This window comes from Bos indicus, chromosome 13, assembly GCF_029378745.1.
Source record: "Bos indicus isolate NIAB-ARS_2022 breed Sahiwal x Tharparkar chromosome 13, NIAB-ARS_B.indTharparkar_mat_pri_1.0, whole genome shotgun sequence".
NCBI lineage: Eukaryota > Metazoa > Chordata > Mammalia > Artiodactyla > Bovidae > Bos > Bos indicus.
The window spans coordinates 61,460,082-61,474,475 of record NC_091772.1 but is presented as its reverse complement, the minus strand read 5'-3'; the positions used below and the strand labels follow the sequence as shown (position 1 = coordinate 61,474,475).

At 48.8% G+C, this 14,394-nt stretch overlaps 1 protein-coding gene across 2 annotated transcripts in view; it reads right to left on the bottom strand.

Annotated features, from left to right (window-relative positions):
* TTLL9 (tubulin tyrosine ligase like 9) overlaps positions 1 to 14,394 on the bottom strand; it is a 50,575-nt gene that overhangs the window by 20,636 nt on the left and 15,545 nt on the right. Inside the window, exons 1-5 of one of the 2 annotated variants that reach the window (XM_070801471.1) lie at positions 12,316 to 12,412; positions 11,550 to 11,661; positions 10,668 to 10,853; positions 1,724 to 1,792; positions 998 to 1,072 (exon numbers count right to left, since the gene is read on the bottom strand). In XM_070801471.1, the coding sequence (XP_070657572.1) occupies positions 998 to 1,072; positions 1,724 to 1,792; positions 10,668 to 10,853; positions 11,550 to 11,594 (375 nt within the window). In that variant the 5' untranslated portion in view covers positions 11,595 to 11,661; positions 12,316 to 12,412. Of the gene's footprint in view, positions 1 to 997; positions 1,073 to 1,723; positions 1,793 to 10,667; positions 10,854 to 11,549; positions 11,662 to 12,315; positions 12,413 to 14,394 lie in introns of those variants that run through there. The other variant, XM_070801470.1, reaches the window with a different exon arrangement.

Sequence of the window (14,394 nt, the reverse complement as noted above, 5' to 3'; positions counted from 1 at the left end):
TTATCACCATTTTATAGATGAGAAACTGAAGCACAGAGAGGGGGAGTGACTTGCCCAAGGTCACACAGCTGATGGGTGGTACAGCTGGGAAGTCGTCTCACACAGGCTGGGCCCAGAGCCTGGGCATTTAACATCCAAATCTGTGCTGTCCAATAAGGCAGCTACCAGTCACATGTGGCTATGTACATTTATATTTTAAATTGATTAAAAGGAAATGATATTACATGTGACAGTAAGGATGAAATTCGGAGGCATCATGCTAAGTGAAATAAGCCAGACCTAAACGGACAAATCTTGTCTGATTCCACTTCCACGAGGTGAGAGTAGTGAAATTCTGAGACAGAAGGTAGGAAGGCGGCTGTCAGGGGTTGGGGGCAGCGGGGCAGGAGTTAGTGTTTAATGGGTACAAGGTTCAGCTGGGGAAGATGAAAAAGTTCCAGAAATGGAACACAGTTTGCACAAAACTATGAATGTACTTAATGCCATTGAATTGCACACTTAAATAAGGCTAAACTGAAAAATTTTATGTATATTTTATCATAGTCAAAGAGGAAATAAATTAAAGTCCAGCCTTTCAAGTTGCCCTAGCCTCATTTCCATTGTCTGGATATTAACATGTCACTAGTGGTCAGGACATTAGAGAGCACGAGCGTGTGCCATTCCCCCCACTGGAGAAAGTCCCATTGATGGTGCTGCTGGAGTACCACCCGGGCCTCCAAGGACATTCCTCTCCCTTCTCTTCCTGCGGATTCTTTGCAGCCAGCCCAATTCAGGCCTTTTCACCTCACCATCTGCAAAGCCCTTTCCCACCCATTGTCCCCTTCACGGTAACCTTGTGAGGCCCCAGGGCAAATGTCACATGCTTGGTGAGGTCATCTGGGCCCAAGGGCAGAATTAGCTACATCTACCATCACCCCCACCCTGAAGATTTGCTTCTCCATCAAAACTGCCAGTTCTTCTCTTTCTGGGGTCCAGGGCCACCCACACCTATACTCACATGGCTTCCAGAGGGGTTGACAGTGTTTCGGGCCGGCTGGGCCTCCAGGCTGGTGAGCTTCTTCCCAGCGGTGCCCTGACAGTTTCATGGGAGGAACAGGGACACACAGTGAGGAGGGGCAATTCATTTATTGTGCCCCTGCTGCGAGCCCACTGGCACAGTAGGCACAGGTGGTGACAGCCTGCTCCTGTCACGCAGCCTGCACCATTACCATCTTTCAGGTTCAGAGGGGTTCGGCGCTTTCCCCAAGACCACAGAGCTGCTGAACGGTGGAGACAGGGTGGGCCAGCATTTCTATTATAGATTCCTGCACCAAGACAGGCTTGGGTTGGGGGGCAGGGAGAGGGCTGCTTCAGGCTTAGTCCAGGAGCCGGAGGAACAATTAGCCAAACTCCCCCAGCCAGATGAGTCAGAGGCCCAGGAAAAGAGCGTACTGTTCTCTTAGACACACTAACTCATCCTATCTTCAACGGGTACTTTACTATCCTGATTTACTGGGAGCACCAAAAAGTGAAATAACTTGCCCAAGCTCACACAGCTAAGAAGTAGTAAGGTCAGGATTTGAACCCAGGCAATTTGGCTCCAGAGACCCTGCACCCATGGGCAGGCCTGTGGGCAGAGCTCCTTTGCCAGCCCTCCGAGCATTGAGTGTGAGGAGGAGGGGCCCCTGATCCTTGCAAGGGGGCAAAGGAGGGTGTGGGGAGGAAGGGGGAGAGGTAAGCTCACCTTCTTCCAGTCCATGATGTCCTTCAGCCTCCGGAAGAGGAAGATGCCCTTCCCCTGTGACCGGGCTACCTGAGGTGGGGGTGAGGGCAGAAAGATTGGCTTTTAGCTCCATGTGGTTCCCTATGGGCCCCTGGACCTGGGGCCCTTCCCCAGCATTTCTCTGACTCCAACTCCTTTGTGGGCCTCGCAGCTGTCCCCAGGGATTGGCCCAGTGCAGCCTTGAAGGGGTTGGGACAGAGGAGGTGTTAAGTCTGGCGGGTGGGAGGGAGGGAAGTAGGGAAGAAAGTGAGAGACTTGGTTCACAAAGGCACACAATTGCATGAATAATACAAAGGAGCAGACAATTAAAAAGCCATTTCTAACAGTCCTGGGAACATATCATCCAATTCTTTTTTTGGAAATCAATTTGCCTTCCTAATTAGATTTTGCTTCAGCTAATACTGAAGTCAGTCTGCCTTTACTGAATTCCAGTATAGATAATTCAAAGCTTCAGAGTCTCAGGGTTGGGAGTATCTTGAACATCATGCAGAGCAGGAGGCACCAAAGACATTGCCCACTCTGCGACATCCCTCTACAGGTCACCTGCCTGACCTTGCACATTCACAAAGCCAGGGAGCTCACTACCCTCCCCCGCCCCTAGATAGCCCATTCCATGGCAGGATAGCTGTATTAGGCAGTCATCCAACAGGTACGTAATAGGTATGCTTGGCTTTATGCTATAGCAATAACCTAGACCTCATGGACTTTCACAGCTTAATCTGTGTTGGGCTAAAATCTATCTGCCTGGTACTGGCCTCAAGGGCCTCCTAGAACAAATCTGACTTCTAGACCCCAGAACAGCCCTTTTTAATTATTTGCAGCCATTGAACAGGTGATCCAGAGTCGTTTTTCTCCAGCATAAATGCACCCAGCCTGTGCAAATTCTCATTTCGTTCTCATCTTCTTGGAGCATGGCCCAGCTGGTTAAAGAGAAGCTCTTTATACAGTGTGAGATGGACAGAGCTGTCACTGACATGCCTATTCCAGAAGATATCCTCCTAAGGGAAGAATCCTAAAGAGTGGAGAATAAACTTCCTGCATGGTGATTTATCAGGGTGGTTGAGACTGGAAATCATCTAATATCTAGCCTGCCGGACTGTTATTTCCAAAAGCAATCATGATATTCCCAGTCCCATATGACTTCCACAACCTTATTACCCTGCACCTTCCATCAAGAGCAGAAATAGCTGTCCCTTCTCCTTGAATCTATGTGAGCCTATAGGACTGTCTCAGCTATTTTTATGTACAGCAGAAGCGATCCTGTGTGAGTTTCAATACTAGGTCATAAAACGCAGCACAGCTTCCACACGCTTTCTCTTGGAGGATGGTCACCCTGGGAACCCAGCCACCATGCTGTGAGGAAGTTCAGGGCACATGGAGAGGCCCATGTGAAGGGCAACTGAGTCTTCTAGCCCTCAACCCTGGCTGAGCTCCCGGCCAGCAGCCAGTACCAACTTGCCAGCTGAGCTAGTGAGCCAGCTTGGCAGTAAATTCTCCAGCCCTCGGTAAAGCTGCCTTGAAAAATGCTGGAGCAGCCACAAGCCCAGCTTGGAGGCTTGTGAGCTACATCAGAGATGACTGTTGTTTCAAGCCTCTGAGTTTTGGAATGAAGCAACAGAAACCAAAATTTAGGGGAACAGTTCCTAACAATGATGTTAGCAGCTAATATGTCTCAGCGATGAACCAGGCACACAGGTTTCACACTCAAGTCCTCATTAAAGCGTTTCAAAAAACTTGTATGTAGGCATTAATATCCCCATTTTGCAGCCAAGGAAACCAAGGGACAGAGAGGTCAAGCCCTCTGCTCAAAGTTACCTAGCTTGTAGGTGACAAATCCAGGCTTGTTAAATCTGTTTCACAAGCCTAGTGCTCACTCAGCTCCTGCAAAATGTGAGGGAGTATGCAGAATTAGGTGATAAACATGGTGTCACTTCTGGGAGCATCAGTGTTACCTGATGAATCGGGAAGAAGATATTTTTATGGTATTTTTATTTAAAGATATGCTATTGATTGGGCTTCCCTTGTGGCTCAGTTGGTAAAAAATCCACCTGCAATGTGGGAGACCTGGGTTCAAGCCCTAGGTTGGGAAGATCCCCTGGAGAAGGGAAAGGCTACCCACTCCAGTATTCTGGCCTGAAGAATTCCATGAACTCTACAGTCCATGGGGGTCACAAAGAGTTGGACACGACTGAATGACTTTCACTTTCACTTTCATATTTTTGATTGGAAAACAATACAAGTGGATTACTAAAATGAACCCGTTTGATTTTGTATCACCTGCAGCCACTCACAGACTGGAAAAGGTCAGTTTTCATTCCAATCCCAAAGAAAGGCAATGCCAAAGAATACTCAAACTACCGCACAATTGCACTCATCTCACACGCTAGTAAAGTAATGCTCAAAATTCTCCAAGCCAGGCTTCAGCAATATGTGAACCGTGAACTTCCTGATGTTCAAGCTGGTTTTAGAAAAGGCAGAGGAGCCAGAGATCAAATTGCCAACATCTGCTGGATCATGGAAAAAGCAAGAGAGTTCCAGAAAAACATCTATTTCTGCTTTATTGATTATGCCAAAGCCTTTGACTGTGTGGATCACAATCAACTGTGGAAAATTCTGAAAGAGATGGGAATACCAGACCACCTGATCTGCCTCTTGAGAAATCTGTATGCAGGTCAGGAAGCAACAGTTAGAACTGGACACGGAACAACAGACTGGTTCCAAATAGGAAAAGGAGTACGTCAAGGCTGTATATTGTCACCCTGCTTATTTAACTTATATGCAGAGTACATCATGAGAAACGCTGGACTGGAAGAAACACAAGCTGGAATCAAGATTGCCGGGAGAAAAATCAATAACCTCAGATATGCAGATGACACCACCCTTATGGCAGAAAGTGAAGAGGAACTCAAAAGCCTCTTGATGAAGGTGAAAGTGGAGAGTGAAAAAGTTGGCTTAAAGCTCAACATTCAGAAAACGAAGATCATGGCATCTGGCCCCATCACTTCATGGGAAATAGATGGGGAACGGTGGAAACAGTGTCAGACTTTATTTTTCTGGGCTCCAAAATCACTGCAGATGGTTACTGCAGCCATGAAATTAAAAGACGCTTACTCCTTGGAAGGAAAGTTATGACCAACCTAGATAGCATATTCAAAAGCAGAGACATTACTTCGCCAACAAGGGTTCGTCTAGCCAAGGCTATGGTTTTTCCTGTGGTCATGTATGGATGTGAAAGTTGGACTGTGAAGAAGGCTGAGCACCGAAGAATTGATGTTTCTGAACTGTGGTGTTGAAGAAGACTCTTGAGAGTCCCTTGGACTGCAAGGAGATCCAACCAGTCCATTCTGAAGGAGATCAGCCCTGGGATTTCTTTGGAAGGAATGATGATAAAGCTGAAACTCCAGTACTTTGGCCACCTCATGCGAAGAGTTGACTCATTGGAAAAGACTGTGATGCTGGGAGGGATTGGGGGCAAGAGGAAAAGGGGACGACAGAGGATGAGATGGCTGGATGGCATCACTGACTCGATGGACGTGAGTCTGAGTGAACTCCGGGAGTTGGTGATGGACAGGGAGGCCTGGCATGCTGCGATTCATGGGGTTGCAAAGAGTCGGACATGACTGAGCGACTGATCTGATCTGATCTGATCTGCAGCCGCTCACAGCCCTTCACCCCCTTCCTCCCCCTGCTATGCCCCTGGGGGCCATTCATCAGGGGTCATATTCAGTGGGTGTTGCAGATGTGGTTGGTGGTCTCCCCAGCAACCATTCTCTTTCCTTGCCAATGGAACCCCATTTGGGTCTCCTCTTCCCTGTGGCCCTGCCCTCTGGGGAGGTCTGAGCTCTCAGAGTGGTTCCATGCCTCTGCCACATGATTGGTTCAGGTGTGAGCTGGCAAGATGCCAGGGGAAGGAAGTCTGCCGTGGTGACTTCTGGGAATTTGTGTCTTCTTCTAAAGGCCACAAAACCAGGGTATTCCCTTATTCCCGTGGCAGGTGGAGATGTGAGGGGGTGGGTTAGGGCTGCAGCAGCCTTGTTGTGACTGAGAGGAGCAGTCAGCCCACTGAACTGGGAGTAGATGATAATGTAGAACAGCCTAACGAACCAACTCTGGATTCGACCTTCCATCATCAAAGGAAATTCCCTGGGGTCTGTAAATTTGAATGAGGAAAATTTTTCATCTTTATTTTCATTAACCCATGACTAGATTTTCATGTTTCCTTCCGTTATAAATGCAGGCATGAAATCCTAACAGTGTTAGCCAGGCCTGTGATTTGGGTCTCAAAAGAAATCACAGTTATTTTCATATCGCATTACAACTGTCTCCAAATACTGTTTATACTCGTTACAACCTCGAAATTATGGTAACAATCGGGCCTGCTGCTAGACTCTCTTTAATTGTTAATGGACAGCACATATACTCCTGCAGCATAAGGAATGTGTTAATAGTTTGTGGCTGCCCGGTGAGAAGTGCCCACAGGACGCTGACTGCAGGACTGCAGTGAAGCCCAGCCCTGTTGGCCAGGCCAGCGATGAGGATGCAGGGACACGAAGGCTGGCCCACTCCTGGGACACAAGGGACTTCTGACAACAAATTGGGCTTGAGGCCTCGCTGAGCTCCCCTCAGCCACCCTTCCTTCACTCTCTCCCTCACTGGGGTCAGACGTGGTGGGGTATCAGCACCCCTAGCCTCTCCCGGCTCCCTCCCCCTTGTCCCACAGGCCACACTCTGGCCTGTTGAATCTTGTCTTGGCGTCTATTTCTCAGAGGACCCAGACTAACACAGTTGGTGACTGTTTTACAGCATAGTTGCTTTCTTTTACAGTCAGACACCCTCTATGCCAGGCTTCTAAAAACCCTGTCCTGTGATGGGGTCCACACACTTCACCAGATGCTAAAGAGACACGAGGCATGAGAACAGTTCAGAACCCGTGCCTCCTTGTCTGAGCTGCTGTGAGTTGGGGCTTTCTGTTACCTGCCATCCCAAACACCCCAACTCTTGGGAGAGTTCAGTGAAAAAGTGTGAGAAGCCCTGGTTGGGGTAAACCCACATAAGAAAATGTTAAAACTCGATTTTTACCATCCTATAGTTTAGACAGAGGCCCCCAAAGCCCAGAACAGCCCAGTGGTCGCCCCAGATGCTCACAGCCCTTAGTAAAGTGTCAGACCACTAAGTCTCTTTGTGGACACACAGAGAGACTGACAGACAGGGCCCTGAGTGCTAGCATCTGCCCTCCCAGCCACACAAGGGAGGCTGGAGGAGCAAGCATGGTCCCCGTGAGCTGGGTCCTGTTCATTTCCTTGTTAATGCAGAGGGCCTGGGCTGGTGGGAGAGAGAGAGTGCCTAGGTGGAAAAAAGTTTGGATTGAGGTGATTTATACACTAGACTGATGGGATGGGAAGACAGATCCCTGTAAGTGTGCACTAAATCGTGTCCAGTTCTTTGCAACCTCATGGACTGTATCCCACCAGCCTCCTCTGTCCATGGGATTCTCCAGGTAAGAATACTGGAGTGGGTTGCCATGCCCTCCTCCAGGGGATCTTCCCAACCCAGGGATCGAACCCATATCTCCTGTGTCTCCTGCATTGGCAGGTGGATGTAGTAGGCTGACACGAGGGGGATGTCTGCTCCCTTTTGACTCAGTTCAACCTTCTCCTTCCAAGCCTGTGCTGCCCCCACTGAAAAGGAAGATGAAGGCTCGCAGGCCCCAGGGAACCGTGCACAGGAGACATTGGAAGGAAAGGCAGGTTGGTCGCTGCCCGACCTGGCCTGGCCACAGCAACGATGTGAAAAACCTGGTATATGAGTGGATGACAACTGGCTGGGTCACAAAGGCAGGCCTTGTGAGAACAGAGGGATTCGAGGGGCTTTCTCCCTCTAATTTCCAAATTTAGGGCAATGTCCTATTTTTTAACATTTCTCAACACCAAAGGGATCCAAACAACAGGATCCCAGAACTAATGATCTGGCCCACTGGTTCTCAGAGTGTGGCACCCAGACCAGTAGCACCCTTATAACCCAGTGCGATGGTTAATTTCGTGTGTCAGCTTGGCTGGGCAACGCTGCCCAGTCGTTCGGTCAAACGTTTGTCTAGATGCTGCTAAGAAGACATTTTTTAGATGTGATTAATATCTACAATCAGTAGACTTTAAGTACAGAATATCATTCTGGATGATGTGGGTGAGCTTCACTCATTCAGATGAGAACTTAAGAGCAAAACCCGAGGGTTCTGGAAAAAGAACAATTTTGCTGCAGGACTGTAACAGAAATCCTGCCTGAGCTTTCTGTCACCACAGTTTAGATTTACCAGCCCCCACAATATCTCATGAACTAATTCCTTACATACACACACACACACACACACACACACACATACACCCTAATGGTTCTATTTCCTTGGCAAGTCCTAACTGCCCCATTTGGGAATTTGTTAGGAATGCAGATTCTCAGGCCCCACACCAGGCCTAACTGAATCCAGTAGAGTGGGTGCTTCAATCAACTCTCCAGAGGATACTCACGTGTGAGAATTACTTCTCTACAGTCTCATTACTCAAAGTGTTGTCTGTGAACCAGCCCCAGTGGCATCACCGTGAGTGGTTAACAATGCAGATTCTGAACTCTCATCCAGACCTGCTGAGAGGGGTTCTGCACTTTAACCAGATCCCCAAGGATTTGTGAGCACATCCAAATTTGGGAAGCATGGACCCAGTGCTCCTCAGGGGCAGGGGGAAGAAATGGTGTTGCCTGGACTCTGTGAAATAACAATAAAATGGTCAATTATTGGGCACCTAAGTGCGAAGCACTTTATACAGCTTATACAATTCATGTATATAACCCATGTAACTTCAATTATCTCATGACCCTGTAAGGCAGGTATGTCCATTAAGGCCATTTTACAGATGAAGAAATGGACTTAGGGGGGTTGAGTCACCTGCTCAGGGCCACACAGCTCATAAGTGGTGGCTCAGAATTAGAACCCAGGCTTCTGACTAGAAGCACCCACTCTCCACGCCCCACACCCTAGACAGGGAGCCTCAGCGATTCAGGAGAGAGGAGACACACACACACACACACACACACACAAACATGAAGCCAAGATTCCTCCTCTTAATTACAGCTGTCGTTGTGTCTGCTGCTAACAAAGGCCAGGGGCTGGGAAAGGAATCAACTTAATGTGCAGTTGCTTGTTCCCAATTAGCACAAATTACCATGTGTCTGAGAAGATAATATTGGGAACTGGGATCCGCCCCAGTGGGTTGCAGTGTTTCTCTGCTTAACACCCTTCCAAGCCTTTCTCGCTGGCCTTCCCTTCTCCCAGGGAGGGGGATGAGCCTTCCAGCCACACATCAAGAGGCCTGAGTAAATCCTGGCTCAGTCCCCTTTGGGAGCATCCATTGTTTTTTGTCAGTTTCCCCTCCATTCACGTGCGTGTGCCTATGTCGCTTCAGTCGTGTCCGGCTCTTTGTGACCCCATGGACTGTAGCCTCCAGGCTCCTCTGTCCATGGGATTCTCCAGGCAAGAGTACTGGAGTGAGTTGCCATGCCCTCCTCCAGGGGGTCTTCCCAACCCAGGGACTGAACCTGTGTCTCCGGCACTGGCAGGCAGGTTCTTTACCACTAGTGCCGTGTACCTGTGATATTAGCTAAATCTGTATCAGCCAACACTAGCCTGTCCTCAGCCACAAGAAGGACTGCTCCCTCCCTACCCCACCCCCAGCTCCCTTCCTGGGGCCCAGCATGTTCCCAAATCCAGAAAATATTGGGGAGCTCTGATAATGCCATTCAAGGTTATGGTGGCATCGTTTTGAGAGTCCAGCCCTGGTATGAGGAAGGGCTGAGGGGCTGACAGGAGCTCTGGCACCCTTGTCCTCCTCTTTTTTCTTGATCCCCCCAAGAACTCCCTCCAGATGCAAGGCCTTTGTGCTTGCAGTTCCCTCCTCTCGGACTGCTCCGACCTCCGCCCTTCTCCAGGCTGACTCCTCTGTATCCTTCAGATTAAAGCTCAATTCTTTTTCTTTTAAATTTGTTTCCTTTCGTTTTTGAATACTAATTCTTACAACGACAACAACTATCATTCAGTGAGGACCTAAGATGTGCTGTACTTTTGTTAACCCATTTAGTGACACAACAACATTATGCAATCGATAGGTGCTATAGTGATTCTCACTTTCCAGATGGGGAAACCAGGACTCGGAGAAGTTAAGTAATCTGCCTGAGGTCACACAGCTAGCAGGTGGCACAGCTAATATTTGAACCTAAGGGTTTGGCCTCAGAGCCCAATCTCTCACTTCTTCAGAGAAGCCTGCTGAAGGACTGGAGGAAGTCCTCCTGCTGTTTCCTCTGCTGGCACCATTCTCCTGATCAACACTTGCCACAGCTGTAACCACACATGTGTCCTCTACCTGAGAGCTATCTCCCCACCATCCAGTTCTGTGCCTGGCACATAGCAGGTGCTCAAAGAGCATGTGTGGGATGCCTGAATAAATAGGTCTCAGGCTCCTCATCTTTAAAACAGGGCAGATAATACCTCCTCCCAAAGGCCATCATGAGAACCTGGACAACGCAAGCAAAGCCCTTCTCACAGCCTGGCCATTGTTTTCATTCAAATCAGTAAGCGATTTCTCTGGGTTCCCTGCCTTGGGGTCCTAAGGCTCACTTGTTTATCTAGTGAACATCTGTTGAGCATCTACTATACATTTACTGAGCATATACTGTGTACCAGCAGTCACAGGTGCTGAGTCCACACACTGCAGAGAGGAGATGTTGTCAGCCCTTTAGGGAAAATCAGATGGTGCATCTAAGGCTGAATTCCCAGGCAGAGTCCTGTCCAGACATGTGCCAGTGAAGGAGCCCTGCTCCAGTGCCTAGGATGCCCCGACCCCCAGGCCTCAGCACTGGCACTCACAGGCTTCATGATCCAGGTGATGCCTGGGTTTTTGCGAAACTCCTCCACAAACAGGTGATACTCGCAGGGCATCTCAAAGGTTTTGGGGAAGAAGTCGCACTTGGCTGCCTCCAGCTTTCCTGCCTCACGCTCCAGTTGTTTCCGGAACCGCTTCAGGTTCTTCACCATGTAGTTCTTGCGGGTGAGCTGGGCGACAAGATTGGCAAGCAGGTCACTGGTGCTCATGCTCACTGCCCTGTCCACCTCCCAACCCCAGCATCCCACCAGCTGCGGCCCTCAGCAGACCCATTCTTTGCAAGGTAAGAATAACAGTAAGAGCAACTTTGACTGAGAGTCTGCCAGTCTATAATGATCCTAACTAGGCAGCCAGAGAAACTGAGGCTCAGAAAGGTTGTCAGTTGCCCAGAGCTATCCAGATAACAGGCAGCACAGGCGGGGTTTGATCTGGGCCTGTCTGACTCCAAAGTTCTTGTTCTAACTGCTAAGCTAAACTAACCTTTTCAAATCTCCCACCTTTGTTCCCCAGCTCCTGCCCGTCCCATCTTTATGGTCTGGTTCCTCCCATTTCTTCCTTCCCATCTCTAGACTCCAAACAGATCAACTTGCCTCATCCTGAAATCACACAATCCCTCAAGCATCCTGCTTGCTCCTCCTTTGCACCAGAGGCCAGCTAGCCCATGACCTCAAGCCCCTCCCCAGGGCAGTCTGTTCCTCAGGTCTGAGATCCCTGCTGCCTCACACTAGCTCATCATGGATCTAGTGCACATACCCCACACCTGGCATGCAGCTCCAAATTCCCTTATACTTCTCCATTCTCGTCCCTGTGTTCCTAGCCAGCTGCTGCTCACTGCCATGCCCAGTCTCCAAGCCCACCCGGCTCACCTCGTAGTGGTTCCGGAAGTGACTGATCCGCACGTGCTCGCCCATGTAGGTATGGTCAAAGTTCTCCCGAAGCCAGCTGACATCACACCAGTAAAAATCCCACTCCCCTTCGCTGGAGGTGGGGGTGGGACAGAAGTTAGGACTGAGGACCTCAGCACTGCAGGGGATCTGGGGTGGGATCTGGGGCCCGGGGAGGTGCAGCTGAGGAGTGAGCAGATGTGTGCCCTTCGGGAGTCTCAAGGAGGTTTTGGGCCGCCGCTGCCCACCATGTACTTGGTGAGGCCTGAGAAAACTACAGGCTTGTGAGAGTGAAAACTACAGAAATGTTCCTACAAAAATCCAGGCTGCTGGCTTCCTTTGAACAATCAGCAGATCTCAGATCTGGCCATACTGATCCCAGATGCCTCTGTCCCCCAGCACTCATCACCATAGACAGGACACACCCTCTCCAGATCACAGTCCCCACTATGCTACATGGTCCACGACAACCTGCCAACCTCACCTGCTCGTGCTAACTGCTGGGGTCCTAGAAGCATCCACATAGCCACCTCTGAATCCACATTACCAAGCAGTGGAATTAGATCACATGTGTAAGCCCTTTCCAGTTCAAAAAGCTGTCCTTTCACTGACTCCTCAAAGCAGTCCACAAAGTGCTGTGATCATGCCTGGAGCCCTAAGATGGGGACAGCCTTGCTCACTGAGGACAGGGCAGCCTCGGGACTCACACCCAAGCCTGCCTGCCTCCAAATTCTGACCCATTTCTCACCACCATGCCAGAGAGGGGGACAGGAATCTAGACGGAGCTACCGAATTCACATAGCAGAGCAGGATACACAGAGGAGATGCCTGAAAAAGCCATAAGTGACAAGAAATAAAACACCTTGGTTACTTTCAAGTTTTTTAGTAAAAAAATTAGATATAACCAGAGCCCCATGTATATCCCTGCTTGATTGTACCTCTTATTCTCTTGTCTCAAAAGAAGCCATTAGCCCGAACTTGGAATCATATCTATGAGTGTCTTTATAGTTTTACTATGGATATATGTGTGTATTCATACATGGCACATGGCATTGTTGGCACATGCCATGTATGAATACACAAATATACACAGTAAATGTATATATACATATTAGGTTCTGTTATTATGTCCATTTTAAAGATGAAGAAACTGAGGCACAGAGAGGTTAAGAAACTAATCTATTAAGTGGCAGAGCAGGATTGGAACTCAGGCCATCATGCTCCAGAGTCCAAACTCTGTGGATAGAACCACTCTTGTCTATTTCCTTTGACAACGTGCTTCCCTTTTTTTCTTACCAATCATTTGTTTTGGGTGAATGAATAATGGATGAATGAATAAATAATGCATTATTCATTCATTCATGTAACAGACAAGTGTTGAGGTTGTCTTGGTGTCAGAGACAATGTTGGGTGCAAGGATATAGGGGGAACAAAAACACCTGGCTAGGTGGTAGGGAAGATAAATAAATAAGGAGACAAATATGCAACTCTCTAATGAGGAATTATGAAACATGCCATGAGTAATCCAGTTGGAGGCCATGAGGCAGGGCAGTTGAGGAACCTATGTTAGGTGGAGGCCACCCTGTGGAGCTGATATGTCAACTTATATCTGAAGAGTAAGGAGGGACAGCCAGATCAAGGGCAGTGGGGAGAGGGTTCCAGGATATAGAAGAGCAGGAACTGAGGTCCTGATGTTGAAAGGGCTCATTCAAGGATATGAAGAAAAGCCAGAGTGGAGGGACAAAGGTCAGGGATGACACTGTAAGTGGAATAGGGCCTAACAAGCAGGGCCTTGTATACCTTGGTGTGGACTTTAGATTCTTTTCTAATCCTAAAAGTTTGTTCATTTGTATACCATCTTCATGTTTATCATAATCAAGTTGTTCTTCAATTCCCCGGGAAGTCATTAAACTGCTCAACAAGGCCAAGAGGGATTGAGGGTCCTCCTACCTTCCCATTCTACCATCCTCAACATGTCTTCATGCTCATCCTCTCAGGGTCACAAGATGGTTGCTGCTATTCCAGGCATCATGGCCACTTTCTTTGTGGGAAGCAAGGGAAGGGACAGCTCTGGCCACGTTTGTTCCAAACTCTGACCTAACAGCCTTGTGGTCTGAACTGGGGCCTCATTCTGTCCGGAAATACCAGACTCCAGCTTAGGTCCTAAGGACAAGGCCTCACATTCACTGAGCCGTGTCTGGTGTAAACACCCTGGCCTCTGGCCCTTGATTTGAGGACTCTTGAGGCTATTTGGGATCAGCCAGGAAACAGCCCGTTTCATGGGCTCACATAGATAGCATCAGCACCAGACAAACCCTCAGACCTTTTCCCACTTGACCATGGAACAAGGCTGAGGAGGGACGGGGGCAGCCTGAGGTCACGTGGAAGGTCAGGACAGTGCCTTTTCTTATACACTTCCCTTGCCTCATTCTCCACTGCACCCAGTCCTTCAGAATCCAGGGAAGGAAAGTTCATTCCAAGATAAGTGTGCTACATGAGAGAACCAAGAAGGAAAATCCACAGCTGGAAAATCCCTGTAGCTGCCATCATCAGCACCATCATCACCACCATCACTGTTATCACCATCATAACCATCACTATCATCACCATCATCACCATCACTATCATCACCATCACCACCATCATCACCACCATCACCATCACCACCATCATCACCACCATCACCACCATCATCATCACCATCATCACCACCATCATTATCATCACCACCATCATCACCACCATCACTATTATCATCCTCATCACTACTATCACTATCATCACCATCATCACCATCACCACCACCGTCACCACCATCACCGTCATC